We start from the raw sequence: 18,744 nt of genomic DNA, 5'->3' as shown, positions 1-18,744 counted from the left end.
CAATTTTCGTGTGTTGTGCTGTGCTTGGCGTTGAGTGGCGAGCAATTCGCTTCTTGCCACGACTTTGTTTTGTTTTGATTGTTTTTGTTGTTGCATTATTATTTCTGCCAGTTCATTTTTCATACGAATCGAAGAATTTGCGCTTTGCGGCTCATTTGCATGGCCAACAATTTGGCAACCAGTTGCCTGCTCCACCGCTCTGCCTCAAGTTGGCCAGAACCACTCTTAATTGGAGGGCCAGTTCCAGTTCCAGCCCAATGCTCAATACTGCGACTGCGACTGCGAATAAAGAACCGTTAAGTAAACACCAAAAAAAAAAAAAACAAAAAATGCCTGGCAACAATTTGTATAAAATAACACAATTACTAAGCCATTTTTTTAAGCCCAGGTTCTCTTTGGCACTTTTTCGTTGGTAGGCGTTTACATTTTGCCAAAGCATTTTGCATATTTTTGGTTAAAGTGGCTTTTATGTTGCTTGCTTCAATTTAATTTACGGTTTAGGCGTTAATTTATGGCCTAATTGATCCGATTTGAATAAATCCATGTGTTGAAATCCCCATTGTAATTGCTATTATCACAGACATCTATGCTATATGCATACTTATATATATTCTTTTGCAATTTGACTAACTGCAGACACAAAACCTTGGCTGGCATTAAGTTGTGCCTTACACAACTTATGTGGGTATTTATTTAATTTAAACGAAATATTACCATGATTTAAGAATATATTTACCTTTGCATAACAATTGTGTTTCCACAGAATAAATGCTTTATTTTGAGCTGTTTCCTTTGAAGTCAATGATTTCTGAGAATATTATTATTATAGAATTTATTTACCTCACTTTAAGGTCAAAGTTTTTCCCAAATTTAAACGCATTTATTGGCTTACTAATGCGTGTTATGAAGCCAATAAACTAAATCACATGGGTGTTTACTGTGTGTTATACTGACCTGGCTGCTGTTTGCAATATGGGTAAAGTACTTTAATGTAATTATCTGCAACACAATGCGGAGCTCAACGGAGCACACACACACAATATAATGCAGTGCAAATCGAATAATAACAACAAAACTGTTGAACTACTATTTCAGCAACAAAATTGAAACAACATGCTGAGATAATGCAACAAATTTTGCTGTTGCTGCTGTTGTTGCTGATGCTGATGCTGTTGATGCAGAAAATGCGCTCAACATTTCGCGCATTTGCACAGCGCCAAAAGTAAGCAGCGAAAATGTGAAATGTGAAATGCGTTTCCCGATTGCAGATGCTGATTGTTGCCCTGGCACAACAGTTTTCCTCATCGCTTTTCCTTTTTTGGTTTTTTTTTTTGTTATTTCCCAAATGGTGCTGCGACGAGTTGAGCTCACAAAAGTTGCAACTTTAGCTGTCAAATTGATTTGTGTGCCTTGTGCTCTCTCTGCACTTTTAGCAGAACGTGAGTTTCCGTTCCAGCATAGACTGTTGCTAACCAGATGTCAGCGATAAAGTTAAAGCCGTGATAACATTACCAAAAACTGTCAATTTAATATGTGTTTTCCTACCTCTCTTCCGCTCTTGTTCTCTATCGCTCTCCCACTCTCTTTCAGTTTGGGCAAATTAGGTTGAGTGGCATGTAAATGAATCGACAATTTGTGTTGCCTACTTTTAGGCATATGCATAAAATGCGGCTCATTTGCAGAGCACTCGAGCATTGGCAAGCTCTCTGCTGTCAAAAGCTTTTCTGGCCACATTAATATGACATAAAATTATGCATAACAAACAGGCAACAACAACAACAACAGCAGCAACAGCGATAACAAGGGTAATAATAACAAATGCTCGGACTTCTGCTCAGTTGTGGTCACACATGTACGACAAGCTTATTTATTGTTATTTGACAAAAGTTTAAATTGCTCCAGCGACGTTGCGTTCGCTCGCCTTCCGGGAGTGAAGTCAACGCCAGGCGAGTGCAAGAGACCAAAAGAGTAATGTGCAAAGAGAAAGAGAAAGAGAGACAGAGACAGAGCGAAAGGAAATGGGAATCTGTGTGCAGCAGCTGCTGTTGCGACTAGGCTAAAAGTTTTTGGCCAGTTGGTTGGCCCAGTTTGCGAATAGTGCGCACAGAGATAGAGATTTATGGCTGCCACTGTAACGTGCTTTAATTGCGTGCACTAACAGAGTGTACTATACAAGACCGAAACTTGCGTTTTCGAATTTTAATATTCGCTTGCTGGTTAGCTGACACATTGACTAGACCTAAGGCTAAACGTTGGCTTACAACACTAACTGGCAATTGGCATCTGGTACATCTGGTAGGCATCTTAAAAATCGGTGCTGCAAAGTGAGTGAAATTAGTCTTATAATTCAATCACTGTTCATCCACGCTTTCAACTTACATCAAATTATGTTCCGGCAGTGGCCAAACAGGCGCCGGAAGTACCACAGCTACGGGTGCTGCTTGTGGCGCTGCGCCACCAGCTCCGCCACCGCCGCCGGCGCCATTGCGTGCACCTTGACCGCCCTTGCCTCCTTTGCCGCCCTTCGAGCCATCCGGTCCATCGGGTCCATCAGCGCCATCAGCGCCATCTTCACCATCCGGTTGTGCGCCCGCAGGACTTGGGCCACCTGGCTGTCCACTTTGTCCGCTCGTGCCGGATGTCAAAGTTCCACCGCCTCCACCGCCGCCGCCAGCGCCACCACCACCAGCAGCTCCAGCGCCACCAGCTCCACCTGCGCCGCCAGCTCCGCCCAACAAGCCGCCGGGTTGTCCTGCCTGTCCAGCACCGCCGCCACCACCACCTCCAGCACCGCCAGCAGCAGCGGCAGCCGCTGCAGCTGCGGCTTCAGCTGCAGCTGATGCAGAGGCATCAATAACCAACTTCTCATCAAGAGCGGCGACAGCGGCTGAGGAGCTGTCCACGACCAGCGAAGCATCCGTTAAACTGGCATCTGCAGTCGAGGCTTCGACATATTCGCCTTCTAAGCCGGGTTGGGGTGACCAGCTGCCATCAGCTGGCGGAATCGGTGGCTTGTAGCTGCCATCATCCTCGGGCGGTGGTGGCTGGACTAGCAAGAGCACAGGACCCGGTTGTGGCAGCAGGTATGTGCCAGCCAATGGCGTTGGCAATGCCACCGGCAACGGTACCACGCTGCCATCGATGTGGCACAGCATCAGGCCCAGCAGGCTCAGCAACTGTTGGCATACAAAATACAGTCAATTGATTCGCTTGCAAGCAGCATTCATAAATATCACAGTCCATTGCATATTTACCGCTGTTGTTCGCATTTCTGCAGAAATTTCTTTATCCCTTTTCCGTCTTTTGTGTGTGTGTTTGTTTCGGTGAGTCCGTGCTCGACTGAGAGTATTGTCCAACTGACTGAATTGGCAACGCCCTAGAGTTGTTTATATACGCAATAAGTTTGCTGATGATTAATTGAAAAGCAGCTTCAGCTTCAGCCTCAAGCAGCAGAGCAGCAGCGTTGCCTATAAATGGCAGCAGCATCGAACTGCATAAATCAATAGCCACCGATGTTAATTAGAGCAAAATGCACCTTAGAGTACAACAATTACAATACAACAAACTATTATAGTATTAATAATATATAATACACACACTATAAATAAGATCGATACTCGTCCGATCAAATACGCAATTAAATCAAGCCATGACACATTGAGTCTGGGATGCAGTTCATCCGCTTGATCGATTGCTGAGTTCGCTACAATTCTAACTTCAGGTATACAAAGTGTATTGTGATAGTATTGCAAATACTTATATTTTATTAAAGTAAGTATAGTAAATAAACCCATGTATTATTAATGTAAGAGGGATGCAAAAATGGTATCTTCTTAAATTAATTCCTTGAGCTTTTTGGTACAACTTTTTTATATTACTTATTTGTTTTATGTATCATACTTTTGCTAAAAATGGATTGATATCTAAAAAATATTAATTCGAGAACAAAATATTTAATGTAAAATAAAATTATGCATGTAAATATGTGATAATCTCAAACATATGTACAGTAAATTCTCATTTGCTAAATTTGTGAATTTCGCTTCTCATAATAAATATTTCTTTAAGATATCTGCCAAAACTTTAAGACTATAGTGGTTTCTCTAAGTGCAACACTTTTTGATTTATTGTTGAGAATAATGTGCTCAATTGCCCCACCTTCTTTGACGCAAAAAATTCGGCAGCTATCTTAAAAATGCAATTAACTTGATTGAACTTAATAAAAGAAAAAATAATTTCGCTGTTAAGGTGTTGTTGTGATGGGGCATTATTTTTAAAATGTAGAAATGTGTTGAGGCAGTTAAGCACATTATAACTTATTTCCAGGTGATTTAAATTAGTTCGAATTTAATCGTATACTTAATATGAGCATGAGTCGTATACTTAATATACTCGCGACAGTGGATAATTGTATTAATATATCTTGTTTTCTATCTATCTTTTTTTTTTTACATATTTTTTAAATCGATTATTATTTTTATTAAATATGTAAACAGATTTGAAATAGATTTATCAATGCTTTTGCTTATCATATTTTCAAAGTGATTTGGCAACTTAAAATTTAAATAATATATAGCGTACACCGCTGTCGCATAGGTGCAGTTTAGCAACACTGTTTGTGGTATTATATAATGCAGATTCTTGAAATATTCGCCTTGATCAGCTAGTAAATAATTAAAATGCCTTCCTACTTTGCTGCAGCAGCAGCGAGCGAGCTGTCAGCCATGGCAGCCAACAAGATAAGATGCCATTCATGGCCATGCGCCCGCAGTCAAGAATCCAAACTCTGCGAGGTGACTCGATCCCCCAGCAGCCACCATCCGCCAAGCATGCAGTTGTTAGTTGGCTGCATAATGGTCATAATGGTGTTGGCGTCGTTGACTCAATAGCCGGGCTCGATTGCATGCGAGAGCTGAGAGCTTGTGTTGGATGCAAAGTGGCGTTTGAGGAGCTACCTAACCGGTTTCGGTTTCAGTTACAGTTTTATTTTTATTTTTACACTTGTGTATACTCAACGTCGCGTGTCAAATGTGTAACACAGTGGTGGCGTATATTAAGTGCCCGTCATTGGGGGCCAACATTGTACGCTGTAAGCTGCAAGCTGCTGTTGTCTTGTTGACTCTTCTACTCTGTGCGGCTCCACATAAATGATGAGCAACTATTAAACTCTGTGCAGCTTCGACTAAATCAATTAAGCCAACAAGCGCAAAGAACAACAGCAAGAACAACAACAATAACAAAGGAGGAGACAAGGCAAGGCAACGAGGCCATTACCATCATCATGCTCGTCCTCGTTATCGTCCTTAACATTTAGCTACAAAACCCAGCACATTATTCACAGCACCAAGCACGAGAGGAAGGGGCGCTAGGAGTGGGAATGAAGCTGGAGTCTGCGAGTAAATTGTTTGTGCGTGTGGCTACAGCTGATAAAAAGACGCAGCGTGTGTGTGCCCAAAGGATGGCAGCAAAGCTGCTGAGGAGCGAAGCTAGTTAGCCATTTAGCTAGTTACGTCGGCAAAACAAAGTTGCAGCCAATTAGTACAGCGAGTTTTTGGAACGCGACTGGCACGTAAAAATATGCTAACGTTGTCTGCTTTACTGCAAAGCAAAGTTAACTGAGATTCCTCATTTTTGTTATTTTCTGCTGGCATTGCAAATATTCCTCGCCCCAGAGAGAGCGTGAGAGAAGAGAGAGAGTGACCAATGTCCAAGGTGGAGCTGCCTGAACGACGACGCTATTAATCAAAACAGAGGCGGCAATCGACGGGCCGCAGACAACAACAAAAAAGAACAACAACGTAGCAGTGCTGCCCCCCATAAATAGCTGTTGTTGAGACCCTCGCTCATTCATTCACACACACACACACACATCCTGGCCGCTCCCTGCGCCACACCCCTAGACACGCCCTGGGGATGGGCGTTAGATGTTGGATGTTGAATGTTGAAACGGTGGAAGCCGCATATAAATAGTTTTGCTAGAGCTTCACCATTCGCTTCCATTTGTTAGCAGACAGACAGACAGGCAAGTCAACTTGACGCAGTTGCTGTCGATTCTGAACGCCAGAGCTCACCCCTCAACACCAAGTGTCTCCCTGCCCACCAAACCACAATTACAACACAGAGCACAACGCAACAAAAAAGAAAAAAAAAGGTTTATACGTGCCTCGCATATGCTTCGCTGAGAGGGAGGTTGTGCGACCGCAGGATGTACAGATCGAAAACAGTTTACAGAAATGATTACAACTGGGCGAATGCGTAATGAGCAATGTGGCGAATGCGTGATGTTGAATGTTCAATGTGCAGACCGACAGACAGACAGAGAGACACCCGCACACACGAATGAACAGCAAGCACTTCGTGCAGCTGCTGTAACTAGGATATTTAATTAGAGTATAGCACATGACCTCAATTGTCAATTCATTGATTACAACGCTTGAATCAGAGAGAGAGAGAGAGTGATATCTAATTAAAGTGGCAACACTGAAAAGAATCAAAAGAGCGCCATTTATAATTATAAATCTGAAGAGTGCTTCAAATGAAAAAATAACTGCGAACTTATAGTGCTAATGAAAAGTATTAACATTCAATGAGCACAGTTCAGGAATGAGAAATATTTACTTTATTGAATTAAAACATTGAAGCACTTGAACGCAAAATGAATAAAGATTATTTACTAGCTTAAATGAATACATTGAAGAGCACTTCGCACACAGCTTGAAAGCCTCGAGAGTGTGTGTGGGATTATCACTATCTATTTTTGGACAGTCCATTAAACTACTATAAGCTTCCCTTCCAGCTCCAAAAAGTTGACATTTCGCATTTGCAGTGCATTTGTTGTTCACCTTTTTAAATAAGCCAAGTGCTATGATTTATGATGCTTATAAAAATACTCGTACAACATGTACACGAGAGATGCTGACACCACACAAATAATAGCCACAACCGAGCTGAACTTTGACTGCCAGCCACATGTGTGTGCGACACAAGCTACAAATGCCCTTTCCCCCCCTCTGAACCACATTTGACTGGGGGCAAGTGTCGTTACAGCTGTCACAATATGCAGTCTCGTTTCTCTCTCTCTTAGGCTGCGTAGTGTCGACAAAGTCATCAATAACTCTGGCGGGTGAACTTATTACATTCGCATGTATTCGAGAGAGTATAGAGACCACAGTGTTAAACCGCATTTAATTCACAATAAATCATTGAACATGGTGTCACAATTTAGCTGCAAGCCATTTGCTGTGCATGCCGAAACAATGAAAACTGTTGACACAAAAATATTTGTTGTTAATGTGTTTTCTTTTTTGCACTCTTTCTCGGCTCTTGAATTTGTTGTGTAAAATTCGAATTATTTTCAGTCAACAGTCAACAACAATATGTCACAATAATCATCCAAAAACAAATATCACAAAATAATAATGGTTGACATTTCAGCTTCTGTTCAATTCAACTTACCAAAAGCTATACAAAAATGGCAAACAGATCTGTTGAATTCTTTTCCTCTACCAGCTGCAGCTGATGATCAGTGTCGCGATACATTTCTTAAAGAGCTATTGGAACCTTATCAACCATCTGAAGAGGCAACTGGCAGCTTGAAATCCGATGAGAGCCTTGAAGAGAGTGAATTGTCTGATCCGACTAATTGGAATGCGTTGTTTTATCGTAAAACCACTTATCCTAGAAAATCTGAGAAAAGAACTACAGAGCCGAGAATCTCTAATATCGTTGCACCAGATGTATTTGAGCTGATGAAAGGACGATTTAACCGAGTGACCAGCGCTGTGGGACACATTTCTACGCTCTTGGAATTGACGAATATTCAGCATCGCTTAAAACGATTTTATGACACGTGTCGTCTTAATGTCTCTATGGATAAATCCTTTAACATATTCAGTTGGTCGACGGAACACTATTTCACTCGCTTCAATCTGCCGAACGTGGCATATTTGGATGCCATCGATAGGGAACTAAATCGGAATATGAATTGCTACAAGTTTCGTGTGGATATCTGTGAAATTATGCGTCTATTCACAGCAGTCCAAAAGGATGTGAGAAACAAGCGAGATATCTGTGAGAACTCCATGATGTTGATTAAGTAATGAGAACTTTATGGTTTTTGTTTGATGTTATTAAAAAATATTGCTTAATAGGGATGCTCAGATAAATATTGAAGAGCTGGTGGCAACTGTTTTGGATCTAACTGAAAAGGAACATTTCAATGTAGCTTTAACTGCAATTGGCACTTTGGGACGATCAGCAGATCCTGGTAACTTTAGGAAGATAGCAGTGCAGTCAAAAATCAATCACGAGGATTGTAAGCTATTTAATTTAAATACAGCAACAATTATTTATATTGTTTTACAGTCGTGTTTCCAATTGAGGCGCGTTATCGTCTTAACTGGACTCAAGCGCAGGTGGATCAAGCTGTTATTCATACAAATAAATGCATAGAGGTAGCTTTATTTTATATGTAGTGAAATATATATTTATTTTCTTCATTTAAGCAAACTACTAAAGAACTCAATAAAGTGAAACAAGACATCGAAGAAAGCGAATATTTATCGATATGCCGTGAAGCCTCTTACGATGTACAGATTAGTGAGTTAAAACATCGCCTAAAAGAAATGGAGAAAACTTATGAGCAGCAAATGAATGTCCTTGAAAACGAGCAAATCATTTTACGACATAAATTGGTCGATGCCCAACAAACTCTTGTGAATAACAAAGCACGTGTGGGAATGTTTCATGTTAGAATCGAGGAAATGCTTCAATTTTTTGCACAACAAAAAGCAGAATCCAAAGCAGAAATTACAAAATTGGTAAGTAGTGATTGCGTCATTCCAGGAGTTTCTTAACTTGAAATACTTTTTTAAATAGGAAACTATAAAAACCCATCGCAAATCAAAGAAAAAGTCAGTGAATGGCCCTAAAAAGAAATCTATTACTGGCAAAAACACAACAAAGAAAAGAAAAAGTGTGGATCAAAAATCAATTCAAACAGAATTAAAAGCAGAAATTACAAAATTGGTAAGACCTCATTTGTGTTGAGTTTCTTAACTTCTATTATACTTTTTAATAGCCATCTGAAGAAGTGCCTCGCAAATCAAAGAAAAAATCATTAGATGGCTCCAAAAAGAAATCTCTAACTCTCAAAACAAAGACAAAAAAAAGTGAGAGTCAGAAAGTTGTAAGTTAGTGAGCGTGGATTTCCAAAGATTTACAAAGAATCTTCATAATTCTATGCTTACTTTTTGATACTTTTATATTCTTAAATTTTTAAATTGGTTTAAATTGTAATTATGAAATTTATGTTATTAATAAATTAAACATATTCAGGTTGAAAAATAAAAGAATTTCTACTCATATGGGATATACAAATAAAATTCCTCTCTTTTAAATTTGAAAGTAACAAATACTTTTATTAAAAACAATATACGCTGCATTTTGGAAATGTTTCTAAGAAATAAAAAGCCATGTTACCTTTGTTGTTTAATGAGTATTAAGTACTTTGGTATTATTTGTAAGGGAAAACGCTCCTAATCGATATTTAATATGTTGTTGAGTTAGAAGTTTTGCACAATTATAACTTATAAGAAAGAAACCATATCGAAAAAAAAGAATGCTACATAATCGATTGCTCAAAATTCAGCGAACCGTATAGAATTCGTTGGCTTTAATAAGTGTTTGCAATACTTTGATTGTTTTTATTGTTTTTATTGGGCGCCAACAAATTGGTTTGCTGAGTTAGACGCTGTTGTTTCTGCTTTTATGATCATATCATAACAGCATTTATATATATATATAATATTTTGTTTTGTTATTGGCTGTATTGTAGTTTCTGGTTTGATTGCATTTCGTTTGCCGGCGCCTCACGAATTGTTATGGACTGAGCGGCGTTTATTGGTTTTTTCACGCAATGGCTAATGAGTAAAACATTTACGAGCGCAGCTGACACCCCTCGCTTCACACACCCCAAAACATACAACACCCCATTACCCCAAGGCGGCGCAAGAATGAGCAAGAGAATAAAAATAAAAAGCAACAACAATAGCTACGATAAATACAAAAGCACAACAAAAAATGTTCAAGTCATAGAACTTTAAGGCTTTGCTAAAATTTGTGTACTGTAATTTAAGCAAGCTTTATGTTTTGACTTTGTGTTAGCGAGTGTGCGAGTGTGTGAGTGTGTGAGTGTGAGTGTGTGGCGATGTCCTGCAACGCAGTATAGTACGTCGAGTATTTGCTATTAATAGCAAGGATATAGTACTGCTTTTGCGAGGCGAGGAGCTTATCAGTTTGCTGTCGCCAGCTTGTCTGGCGCTTGCTTTGTAAAACCACAAAATACTCAAGACCATCCACCGCCCCAACCATCCATCCATCAATTTCGTATACTTTATCGAGCTGGCAAAGCATTTGGGTTTTGCGTTAAATTTCGACCATAGTTTGCTGGTAATGCGTGCAATTTACACAGCACAGACCATTGACGCAAAAGGCAAAGGCTCTATCTTTAGGGTTCTGGACTTTACATAAATTGAGTGTTGAAACGGACTAACTTTTAATCAAAGCTAAATGTAAATGAAAATGTAAATCAGGGGCCATACTATTTAAAGTCACACTCTCTTTAGTTGGTCATGGCATGGCTCTAAAATCTTGACTTATGTAATTGGTGTTAATAACAGCAGCAGCGACAACTTCAGTCGCAGTCACAGACACAGACACAGTCAGAGTCAGAGACACATTTACAAATCCAGTTAGAGACCAAGTTTCATTACGTGGCGTAGTCGACGTAGTTCTTGTTAAGCAGGACAAAAAGTCCATTTATGCAAACTGCTGCTGGCAGTTGACAGCAATTGAAGCAATGGCAACTGGAGCAGTCCTTGATAATTGAATGTATTGTTCTTATATTGTCTGAGCAGCAGCCGAGCAACCCAGCAAAGATTCGGGCTACATTTTATATATACTTTATAACAGCAGTCTGAGACCACAAGCATTCAAGTGTTGTTATCGGGCTGCTTAATTCATGACTCTGTTTATGAGACAAGTCTCAAGTTGTACTACATACATACATATATATTTGCGACTGAATGACGCACAATCCCTGGACTTGTCCTTGCTCTCAGCTTTCGTCATCACAACCTGTTGGCATGGGACTTTATTTGGCTTATGTAACACTCAACATTTCTTGTACATTTTGCAAGTAAAAAGTCAGCGCAGGCTCAACAATATTAATTACTGGCGACAATGCAATGCGTCAGGATATTTTTAGTACCTGAATATAAGTCGCGATTGGTCACAATTACATCAGTCGCGTAGTCATCTTCTTTGGAGTGATATCAATCAACCGCAGCGTGTTCAAATTGGGTCCTTAACTTCGTGTGTATTTATAGCCTTATTGCGCTCTTGCTTCAACGGGATTACTCAATTTGTTTTCTCACTCCCACGCAGACGAGAAATGCCTGCCCTCTTCCATTCTCTTTGATATTGATGTCTGCGGTAGCCAGCACAACAAACATGTTGCCAAAATCGAAGCAAAAGCAAATGCAAAGCCAAGCCGAGTCGAGCCGAACCGAACCCAACACCCACAAGCCAAAAAGGCGCTCAAAGCCAATTTACATGTGGCACAGTCCAACCACTGTAATTGTGGGGTGTGTGTGCTTGTGTGTATGTGTGTGTGTGTGCCTTACACCTGAGGCCAGTTCGCAGAGGGTCTCGAAGGTTTGACTTTTGTGTAGCGGCTGTTGACTTTTCACATAGCTCACAGCTTGCTCTCACTCACTCTTAAAACAAATCATCTTTTATTATAACGCATTAATCATACGCACTGTGCGCCGCCGTCGCTTTGAACAAGGAAGTGCAAAGTTCTAGCTGAAATTCAAACAGGGTACAAAATGTATACACATTACTTTTCAACGACCTAGGGACCAAGCTGCTTTCACTTTGCCTTTTTTCTCCCATTAGATTTTCAGTTGGGCTTTTAATTTTTTGTTTTTTCTTCCTTTTTTTTTGTTGCTTGCTCTGGTGTTGCCTACTTTTGTGCTTGGGCATAATTTATGGCCAGGTGTGCGGTAGCTCTAATTGCGTGATAAGTTTTACCAATGAGCATTCACAGTGTTTGTATTTCATTCAGCTCGACTTGATGCCCTATCGGCCGTTTTGTTTCGATTGACGTCAATTCGTGTCGTCGCCAACGATGTCGTCGTCGCAGTCTTTGTTGTTGTTGTTGTTTTTGTTGTTGTTGTCGTCCTCTTCAATTTGTGGCGGCTGTTGGGAAGTTTCTTTAGCCGGTCGAGAAGCAATTGATTAATGGCTACCGCTTATTAACAGGCATTTTGTGTTGGGTAATCGGAACAGCGCTTTCACGTTTCTTGTTTCTTTGGGCCAAACAACTCAATTGGCCGCCTTTTTTATTTGAGCAGCGCAAACACAAAAAAAAACAGTCGCAATACAAGTACTACTATAAAAAAAAGTTAGCTACTTGAAATTCTCGTCTCATCGTTGACTGCAGCTTAGCAAAAAAAAAAGTGTAGCATACTTTCGGGCGGTTTGTATTTGAACATGGCAAAACCACAAAATCCAGCATTCACATTGTCGCAGTGTGTCTGTCCGCCTCTGCAACGTCGCGACGTTGACAATGTGGGTATTGAAAGTTCGTAGTTCGTTGTAGTTCCTAGTTCTGTAACTCGTACTTTTTGGGGTGCCAAACCAGTGAGAATCGCTGTGGGCATTCTCTTTGCGGCGGCGGGGGTTGGGGGCGTTTTTGGTGTCGTTGTGGCTGAGTTGCAATTGCTGCTGGATGTTTGGAGTGCTGCGGCAAAAACTGAACTCGCGACTGCGATACGACCACGTTGAGTGGCATGCAGCTGCTTAATGCCAGTCAGCCAAGCGGCAGGGAGTCTGTTTATCTTGGCGCTGTCAGCGGCAAAACGACGATGGTTTTCCCTACCCTGTCTTCAACAAAACGTAGTTCGACATTTAGGCAATCCCACGAAATGGCACCAAAAAAACGAAAATGAACACATTTGATATTCAAAAACCAGCTGACTTCTGTTTCCTAGGCCATGTGGGCGTCTCTATTGCCAAATGTGAGCATGTGGGCGTTGAGTAAGTAATATATATCCAACTGGAAAATTGGACTGAGCTCTATAAACAACTCGAGAGCCGAGCTAAAGGCTAAAGGTTTAAATGCGGCACCGCCTTTAATATTTGTTTATATTACTATGAAACAACAACAACAAAAACAACAAGAACAGCGATAAATGTTAGCTATCAGATATCATCAGGATGTCAAGTGAAAAGTTTTGAATTTAAATTCAGAACACCAAACAGCAAATTAATGCGCAAAATTGTGATTTTGATTAAGACTGAATGAAAATAAATGGCCGTGTGTATGGGAGAGAGAGGGGGAGAGAGAGGAAGGAAGCCATCCACTGGGAATGATATTAAAATGCTAATTTTCACAAAGACATTGACTATGCTCGCTGTTATTGTGAAATGGCAGTGAAATTGGCTGAGGTTGAGGCAATTTTGCTATGCGTTGTTTATATGTATGTGCGTTTAAATATGAATAGATTACGCTTTTGGCAAGCTGTTAAAGGACAACATTAACATAGCTTTAAAAAGCGAATTAAATGTTGAAGTTTATGTTGCATAGATAGCGAATCTTTGATATCAACTTTAAAGTGAAAAGTATTTAGCTGTTTAGCTCTTGGATACTTAGACTTTGGTTTCCGTAGGATAATTTGGTAGCCGAAAAGTTTCGAAAGCTGTGTTCGCGTCTTGCTTAATAGAAAATCACCGCCTACTTAAAACATCTGAAGAGAAGTTTCCATTAATTCTACTTCACATTGGCCCTCAAAGTCATAACCGCTGCTTGGGGGCGCGTGCAGTGCAAGAATGTAAACCAGGAAATGCTATTATAATAACATGAAAGTTACTCAAAGCTGGACCAAGCCAAGAAGACGCTTTCGACCACCTGTCTTTAGCTGCTGTTCCCTGTCTCCCTCTCCCTCCCTTTTCAGTCTGAATTGCCATAATGGAGGCGCAATAAATTTGCACGTGGCGAAGCCAACAACAAACAGACGGCAAGAGTTTTGGTCAGACAGACGAGCCCATGGGAATCGTTACGGCATCGGCTGCGGCATCGGCGGGCGGGACTTGAAACCATTTTCTGGCAATAAACTTGCAATTAATGGACGCCAAATGAGTTTCAATGGCCAAGTCTGTGGCCGCTTTGTGCGTTTGCCTTTTGTCGTCGCCTCGTCTTTTGTTTGGGCCTCGTTTACCGCGCCACGTTTAGATTTTTCGATGCCAGACCACACAGGTTGAGCATCGTGTTTAATTTGAATGCTCTCTGATGGCATTGGCAAAACAAAAAGCAATTCTATTTTTGCTGCTTTATGTTTCATATTTTCGAAGAAGAAGTTATCAAGTGTGACATGCAACACCGCAACACACATTTCTATTGAATTCCAAGCTAACACTTGCTTACATTTTGAGCATTTTTGGTATTTGCCATTTTGCTATTTTCCATTCTTCATTTTTGCACTTTTGTAATACAAGAATTTGCTACTCTAGTTTAGCTGAATTGGTTGCCAAGTGAATTTCGAGATGGAAAAATTGATTGCTACCTGAGTGTGTGCTTGTGTGTGTATGTGTGTGTGTGTAAAGTTGCAACAATTTCGTATTTGCTGCAGGCGCTTTGTGTTCCAGTCGTATTCAAAAATGTTTATAATAAGCAGTCGACATTTCGGTAGCAGTTGCCTTGGTACTCAGTTTGAGGCCACAAATACACACCTACACAATCATACACACCCTCTTACACCTACACACACAAATACACTCATCTATGCGGCTGAGAGACAAGAGACAACAGAGAACAGGCAAATGCCTGGCAATGGCAATGACTTTGACTTCCGCTTCCGCTTCTAACAAAACGCTTCGGGCCATAAAGTTAATAAAGAAAAACCAACTTTTTGCGTTTGTTTAAATAAGATTTCAAACCGTTTAGGTTTATGTAAAAAAGGACTCAGGCCATCCTGCTGTTGTTGTTGTTGTTGTTTTACTTGGGGTGTAATGCCCAGCAAAAGTTTTGAGGCTAAGCTAATTTAGCTAATTTAAGCAACTTTTCGAACTGCAACGCGAGTTAAATTTAACGCTTGTTTGCCATAAATGGAATTATAACTGCGTGAAATCGAGTGTCAATAGCGGATAAGGTCCGGGGCAGGCTTTAAGTGCATTTGGCATACGGTTGACTGGCCAAAATTGAATTCAACCCAAGTCAGTTATTCAATTGAGTTGAACGTCTGCTATCGTCAACAAATTACAAGAAATGATAATCCAAACTGACAGTCGTCACCAATACACACGCACACAGCAAGAATTACAATAACACAGTGTAGCCCAAAAGTATATTGCCACACACACAAACACATCAAAAAAAAAAGAAGGCAGTAAATGGACTGCGACTGCAAAAGTAAAGTGGGACTAAAGTGGGCTGAAGTGGACCGTGCTGAAGTGTGGTGCGAACTGCAAGTGGAGGAGTGAGTGAGAGTGGTTTAAGGATATCCGGTTAACTCGACTGTGTTTCACTTTGCCATAAAAGCCAATTGCTTGCCATTTTTGCGGATTGGTTGCCACCAAAAAAAAAGAAAGAAAACAAAAACAGAAAAAAAGAATACAAAAAGCAAAATGGTGTCAAACTCGTTTCGTTGGCCACGCGACAAAAACAAAATTAAAGAGACTCGAATTGAAAACGGAATATTGAACTACAAAGTATGGCATTTTTTTGTCGGAGCACTTGGTCTAAAACGAGTGTGTAACTTTTTGCAGTTAAAATGAGTGTGTAAAAATCATTTCAGCAGCCATCAACGACCCAACATTTCCCTCGAGGCCTCTGGCAACGATATGCGTATGCGTATGCGTATTTGTATTCGAATTTGTGTTTCCTTATTTTTGTTTTCCTTGGGCATTGTCAACGGAAAAACAATTGCTAAGTGGTCCGCTTATCAAGCTGCTGTTGCTGTCGTCGTGTTGTTGTGTTGATTGCACCATGGGTGGTCATAACAATTAGAATTAAATTAAGGGAATTAACGCCTGCTGCAAATTGAGAGAGAGGGAGAGCTTTCCCTTGGAGTTCGAGTTGCAATATTACACATGGCAACGGGTGTTGCCCCTTTTCTGGTTATCAATGCGGTGAACCGCAGCGACAACTGTGACTTTGTGTGTGTGTGCGTGTCAAAATGTCAAGGGTTCGTTTAAACAGTGTGTTAAATACCGCAGTGCAAGTTAAACTTGGCCGCAGGGGATTGGCTTTGCCATGTGGTTAATAAATACAAATTGGGCCAACAGCAAATTGCAATCAATAAACCTGAAGATTAACTTTCTTCAACTCAATTGGAATGTTTAAGTTTACTTTGCTACCGATGTTTATTCTAAGAAACTTTGACTAGACATATGCAACACTCAATGATTTGGCAAAGTTTTTTGGGGGGCTGACGCAACCTCAAATAGCTTTTGCACCACTGTGCGATGCATTGTAACTTTGGCACACGTTTAGTTGTGAAGTACTTATGTGAACAGTTCGCTGAGTTTTGCAGTTGTCTTGCAAGTGTTGTCTGCACTTTTTGTGTTGACGTTGTAGGTTTCTTCTTCTTCTTAGTCTGTTGCAAATGTTCATATTTTTATTTCCGCACCATTGCTCAATACTACACACATTGTAGTCTTTATAGTTGAGCTAACTTCCTGCAACAACTGAGGCTGAAAAGAGTTGTTGTTGCTGCTGCTGTTGCTGTTGTGGTTTATTTTACATAAACAAAGTGTACAAAGTGAGACAGAAACACTTTATGGTATCTTGTGGGTAGCATTAGACGTAGGTCATTCGACTAAAACGACAATATTTACATGATAAAGACAACTGAGGAAAGAAAAAAAGTTCATATGAGCACTGTGGCTCTATTAATGGTTGCATTGTTATTCTCCAACTCGTTCTTTTTCTCTATTTTGCTGTTGCTTTCCCTTACTCTCGTTGCAGATTTGTTTGCTTTATCGATTGTGCGATAGCAGCGAGTGTTGTGTGTCTAGTATTTGCCTGCCCTCAGAGCAGCGTTAGTTAGTTTGTCCGTCCCCATTCTGTATGTGTGTGAGTGTGGGTGTGTGTGTGTTTGTCCGTCCGCCTCTCGGCACCTCGCAAAAGCAAACAACTTCCGTGTGACAGCCGAACTAGACTAAAGCCAAAAGCACTCAGCGCTAAAAAGAGACAGTGAAAGAGACAGAGAAAGAGAGCGAGTCCGTATCAGAGTCGTTCGATCGAATCACTTGCATTCAGAGTACAAAGTATTTGCGGTTGTTTGCTTTTAGATTTCATTTTCCTTTTTTTTTTTGTTGGTGTTCTTCTCATGCGAGTTTGTTGCTTAAAAGCCTAAAAAAGAGTGGAGCAAAGTTGAGCTTCGTGCACGTGTTGAGGCTTAAAGCGGTATTAAATCCATTTATATTCGCAATTAAGCGAATAAAAAACTTTTGTTTGCAAAAGTCTAAAGTTTATAACGTAGTTCTCGAATACTCTCATCAAAAATTGAAGTCAATTTGATTAATTAAATTGGCGCACTTAATCTAAATAAGTGTCTGATTGCTGTGAATTAAATCGAGGCGTCTCTATAGCTTCCTCAAGACAAAGTGTTGCTGTTGGTGTTGGTGTTCCGCGTCGATGATAAACAATGGATTCGTTTTCGCCTGTCTGCTTTGTTGTTAATATTAGGAGGGTAAGTCGAACTTACTTAAATGAACAATCGATGTTATCTGCCTTGGAGTTGTTGTGGGGTTGCTGCTGCTTCTGCACAAACAGATATACTTACTATATATACTGTATATACAACAACTTGGGCACTTGGGCAGCGAAGAACACGTTTTTATGGTAGGTACTTAAATGAGGGGCTCGGCGCAACTTTAGCGCCAAGTTAATGCGTTTTATCAATTGAGTTCCATCAAATGAAACACTTTGTACGTAAGCAGCGCAAAACCCAAAGCGAAAACCAAATAAATTGGATTCCTCAACCAAAATAAAAGTTAGTTAGTTACCCCGCCGCGTAAATTAGTTGTTCACTTCAATTCAGCGCGCATTTATTTGCCGTGTTTTCTTCGCTCTATGTCTCTCTTTGTTGTTTAAAGCCATAATCGGAGTTTGCTTTTAGCTATGTTCTAATTGAGTTGCAGCTGCAACATTTAATTTGGCCTTTGATACGCAAGCCTAGACATTTTTCTAGCTGCATTTCTTTTATGTTGTCGTCGTCGTCGTCGACGACGTCTTTCGCCCACTTTGTCTGCGTCTTGCGGACGCAAAAGAAATTCCGACTAATTGAAAGCCAACCCGCTGTGTCCTCTTAACCGAATGAAATGAAGAGAGAAAAAGGCAGTCGAGACGAAGAAGGCCAAAAGCAGCTTGAAGCATAAATTCCGCTTAGAATTATATTTCAATAAATTAAATTGGAATTTATTTATAGCACACAGAACGTTTTTAACTGGAATCGTACTTATTTCATATTATATTTATATCGTATCGTATGTGAGAATTATTTCTTATTGTATATACACATTTATATATAGTAATATATAATAATAGGTATTTTGAGTATGTCACATAATAATATCTCAGAAGAATGTTGAAGACTGAATAGCACACATACACACATATACAGACAACATTAACAATAGTTTATAGTTTATTAACATTTATGTAACAAATTTGGTTTC

The 18,744-nt window shown here is 40.2% G+C and overlaps 2 protein-coding genes across 2 annotated transcripts; one reads left to right on the top strand and one right to left on the bottom strand.

Annotated features, from left to right (window-relative positions):
• Positions 1 to 1,828: 1,828 nt before the first annotated feature.
• LOC127566000 (WAG22 antigen) lies at positions 1,829 to 3,375 on the bottom strand. The gene is made up of 3 exons (XM_052007287.1): positions 3,255 to 3,375; positions 2,380 to 3,176; positions 1,829 to 2,317 (listed from the first exon to the last, which is right to left on the bottom strand). The coding sequence occupies exons 1-3, from the start codon at positions 3,267 to 3,269 to the stop codon at positions 2,305 to 2,307; spliced, it is 825 nt and encodes a 274-aa protein (XP_051863247.1). The 5' UTR covers positions 3,270 to 3,375; the 3' UTR covers positions 1,829 to 2,304.
• A 3,972-nt stretch (positions 3,376 to 7,347) lies between these two features.
• LOC127566024 (uncharacterized) lies at positions 7,348 to 9,342 on the top strand. The gene is made up of 6 exons (XM_052007347.1): positions 7,348 to 8,095; positions 8,151 to 8,314; positions 8,365 to 8,453; positions 8,505 to 8,819; positions 8,878 to 9,027; positions 9,080 to 9,342. The coding sequence occupies exons 1-6, from the start codon at positions 7,419 to 7,421 to the stop codon at positions 9,194 to 9,196; spliced, it is 1,512 nt and encodes a 503-aa protein (XP_051863307.1). The 5' UTR covers positions 7,348 to 7,418; the 3' UTR covers positions 9,197 to 9,342.
• The last annotated feature ends 9,402 nt before the right edge of the window (positions 9,343 to 18,744 follow it).

This window comes from Drosophila albomicans, chromosome 2R (genome assembly GCF_009650485.2).
Source record: "Drosophila albomicans strain 15112-1751.03 chromosome 2R, ASM965048v2, whole genome shotgun sequence".
Taxonomy (NCBI): Eukaryota; Metazoa; Arthropoda; class Insecta; order Diptera; family Drosophilidae; genus Drosophila; species Drosophila albomicans.
This window is presented reverse-complemented; position numbering and strand designations above follow the sequence as displayed.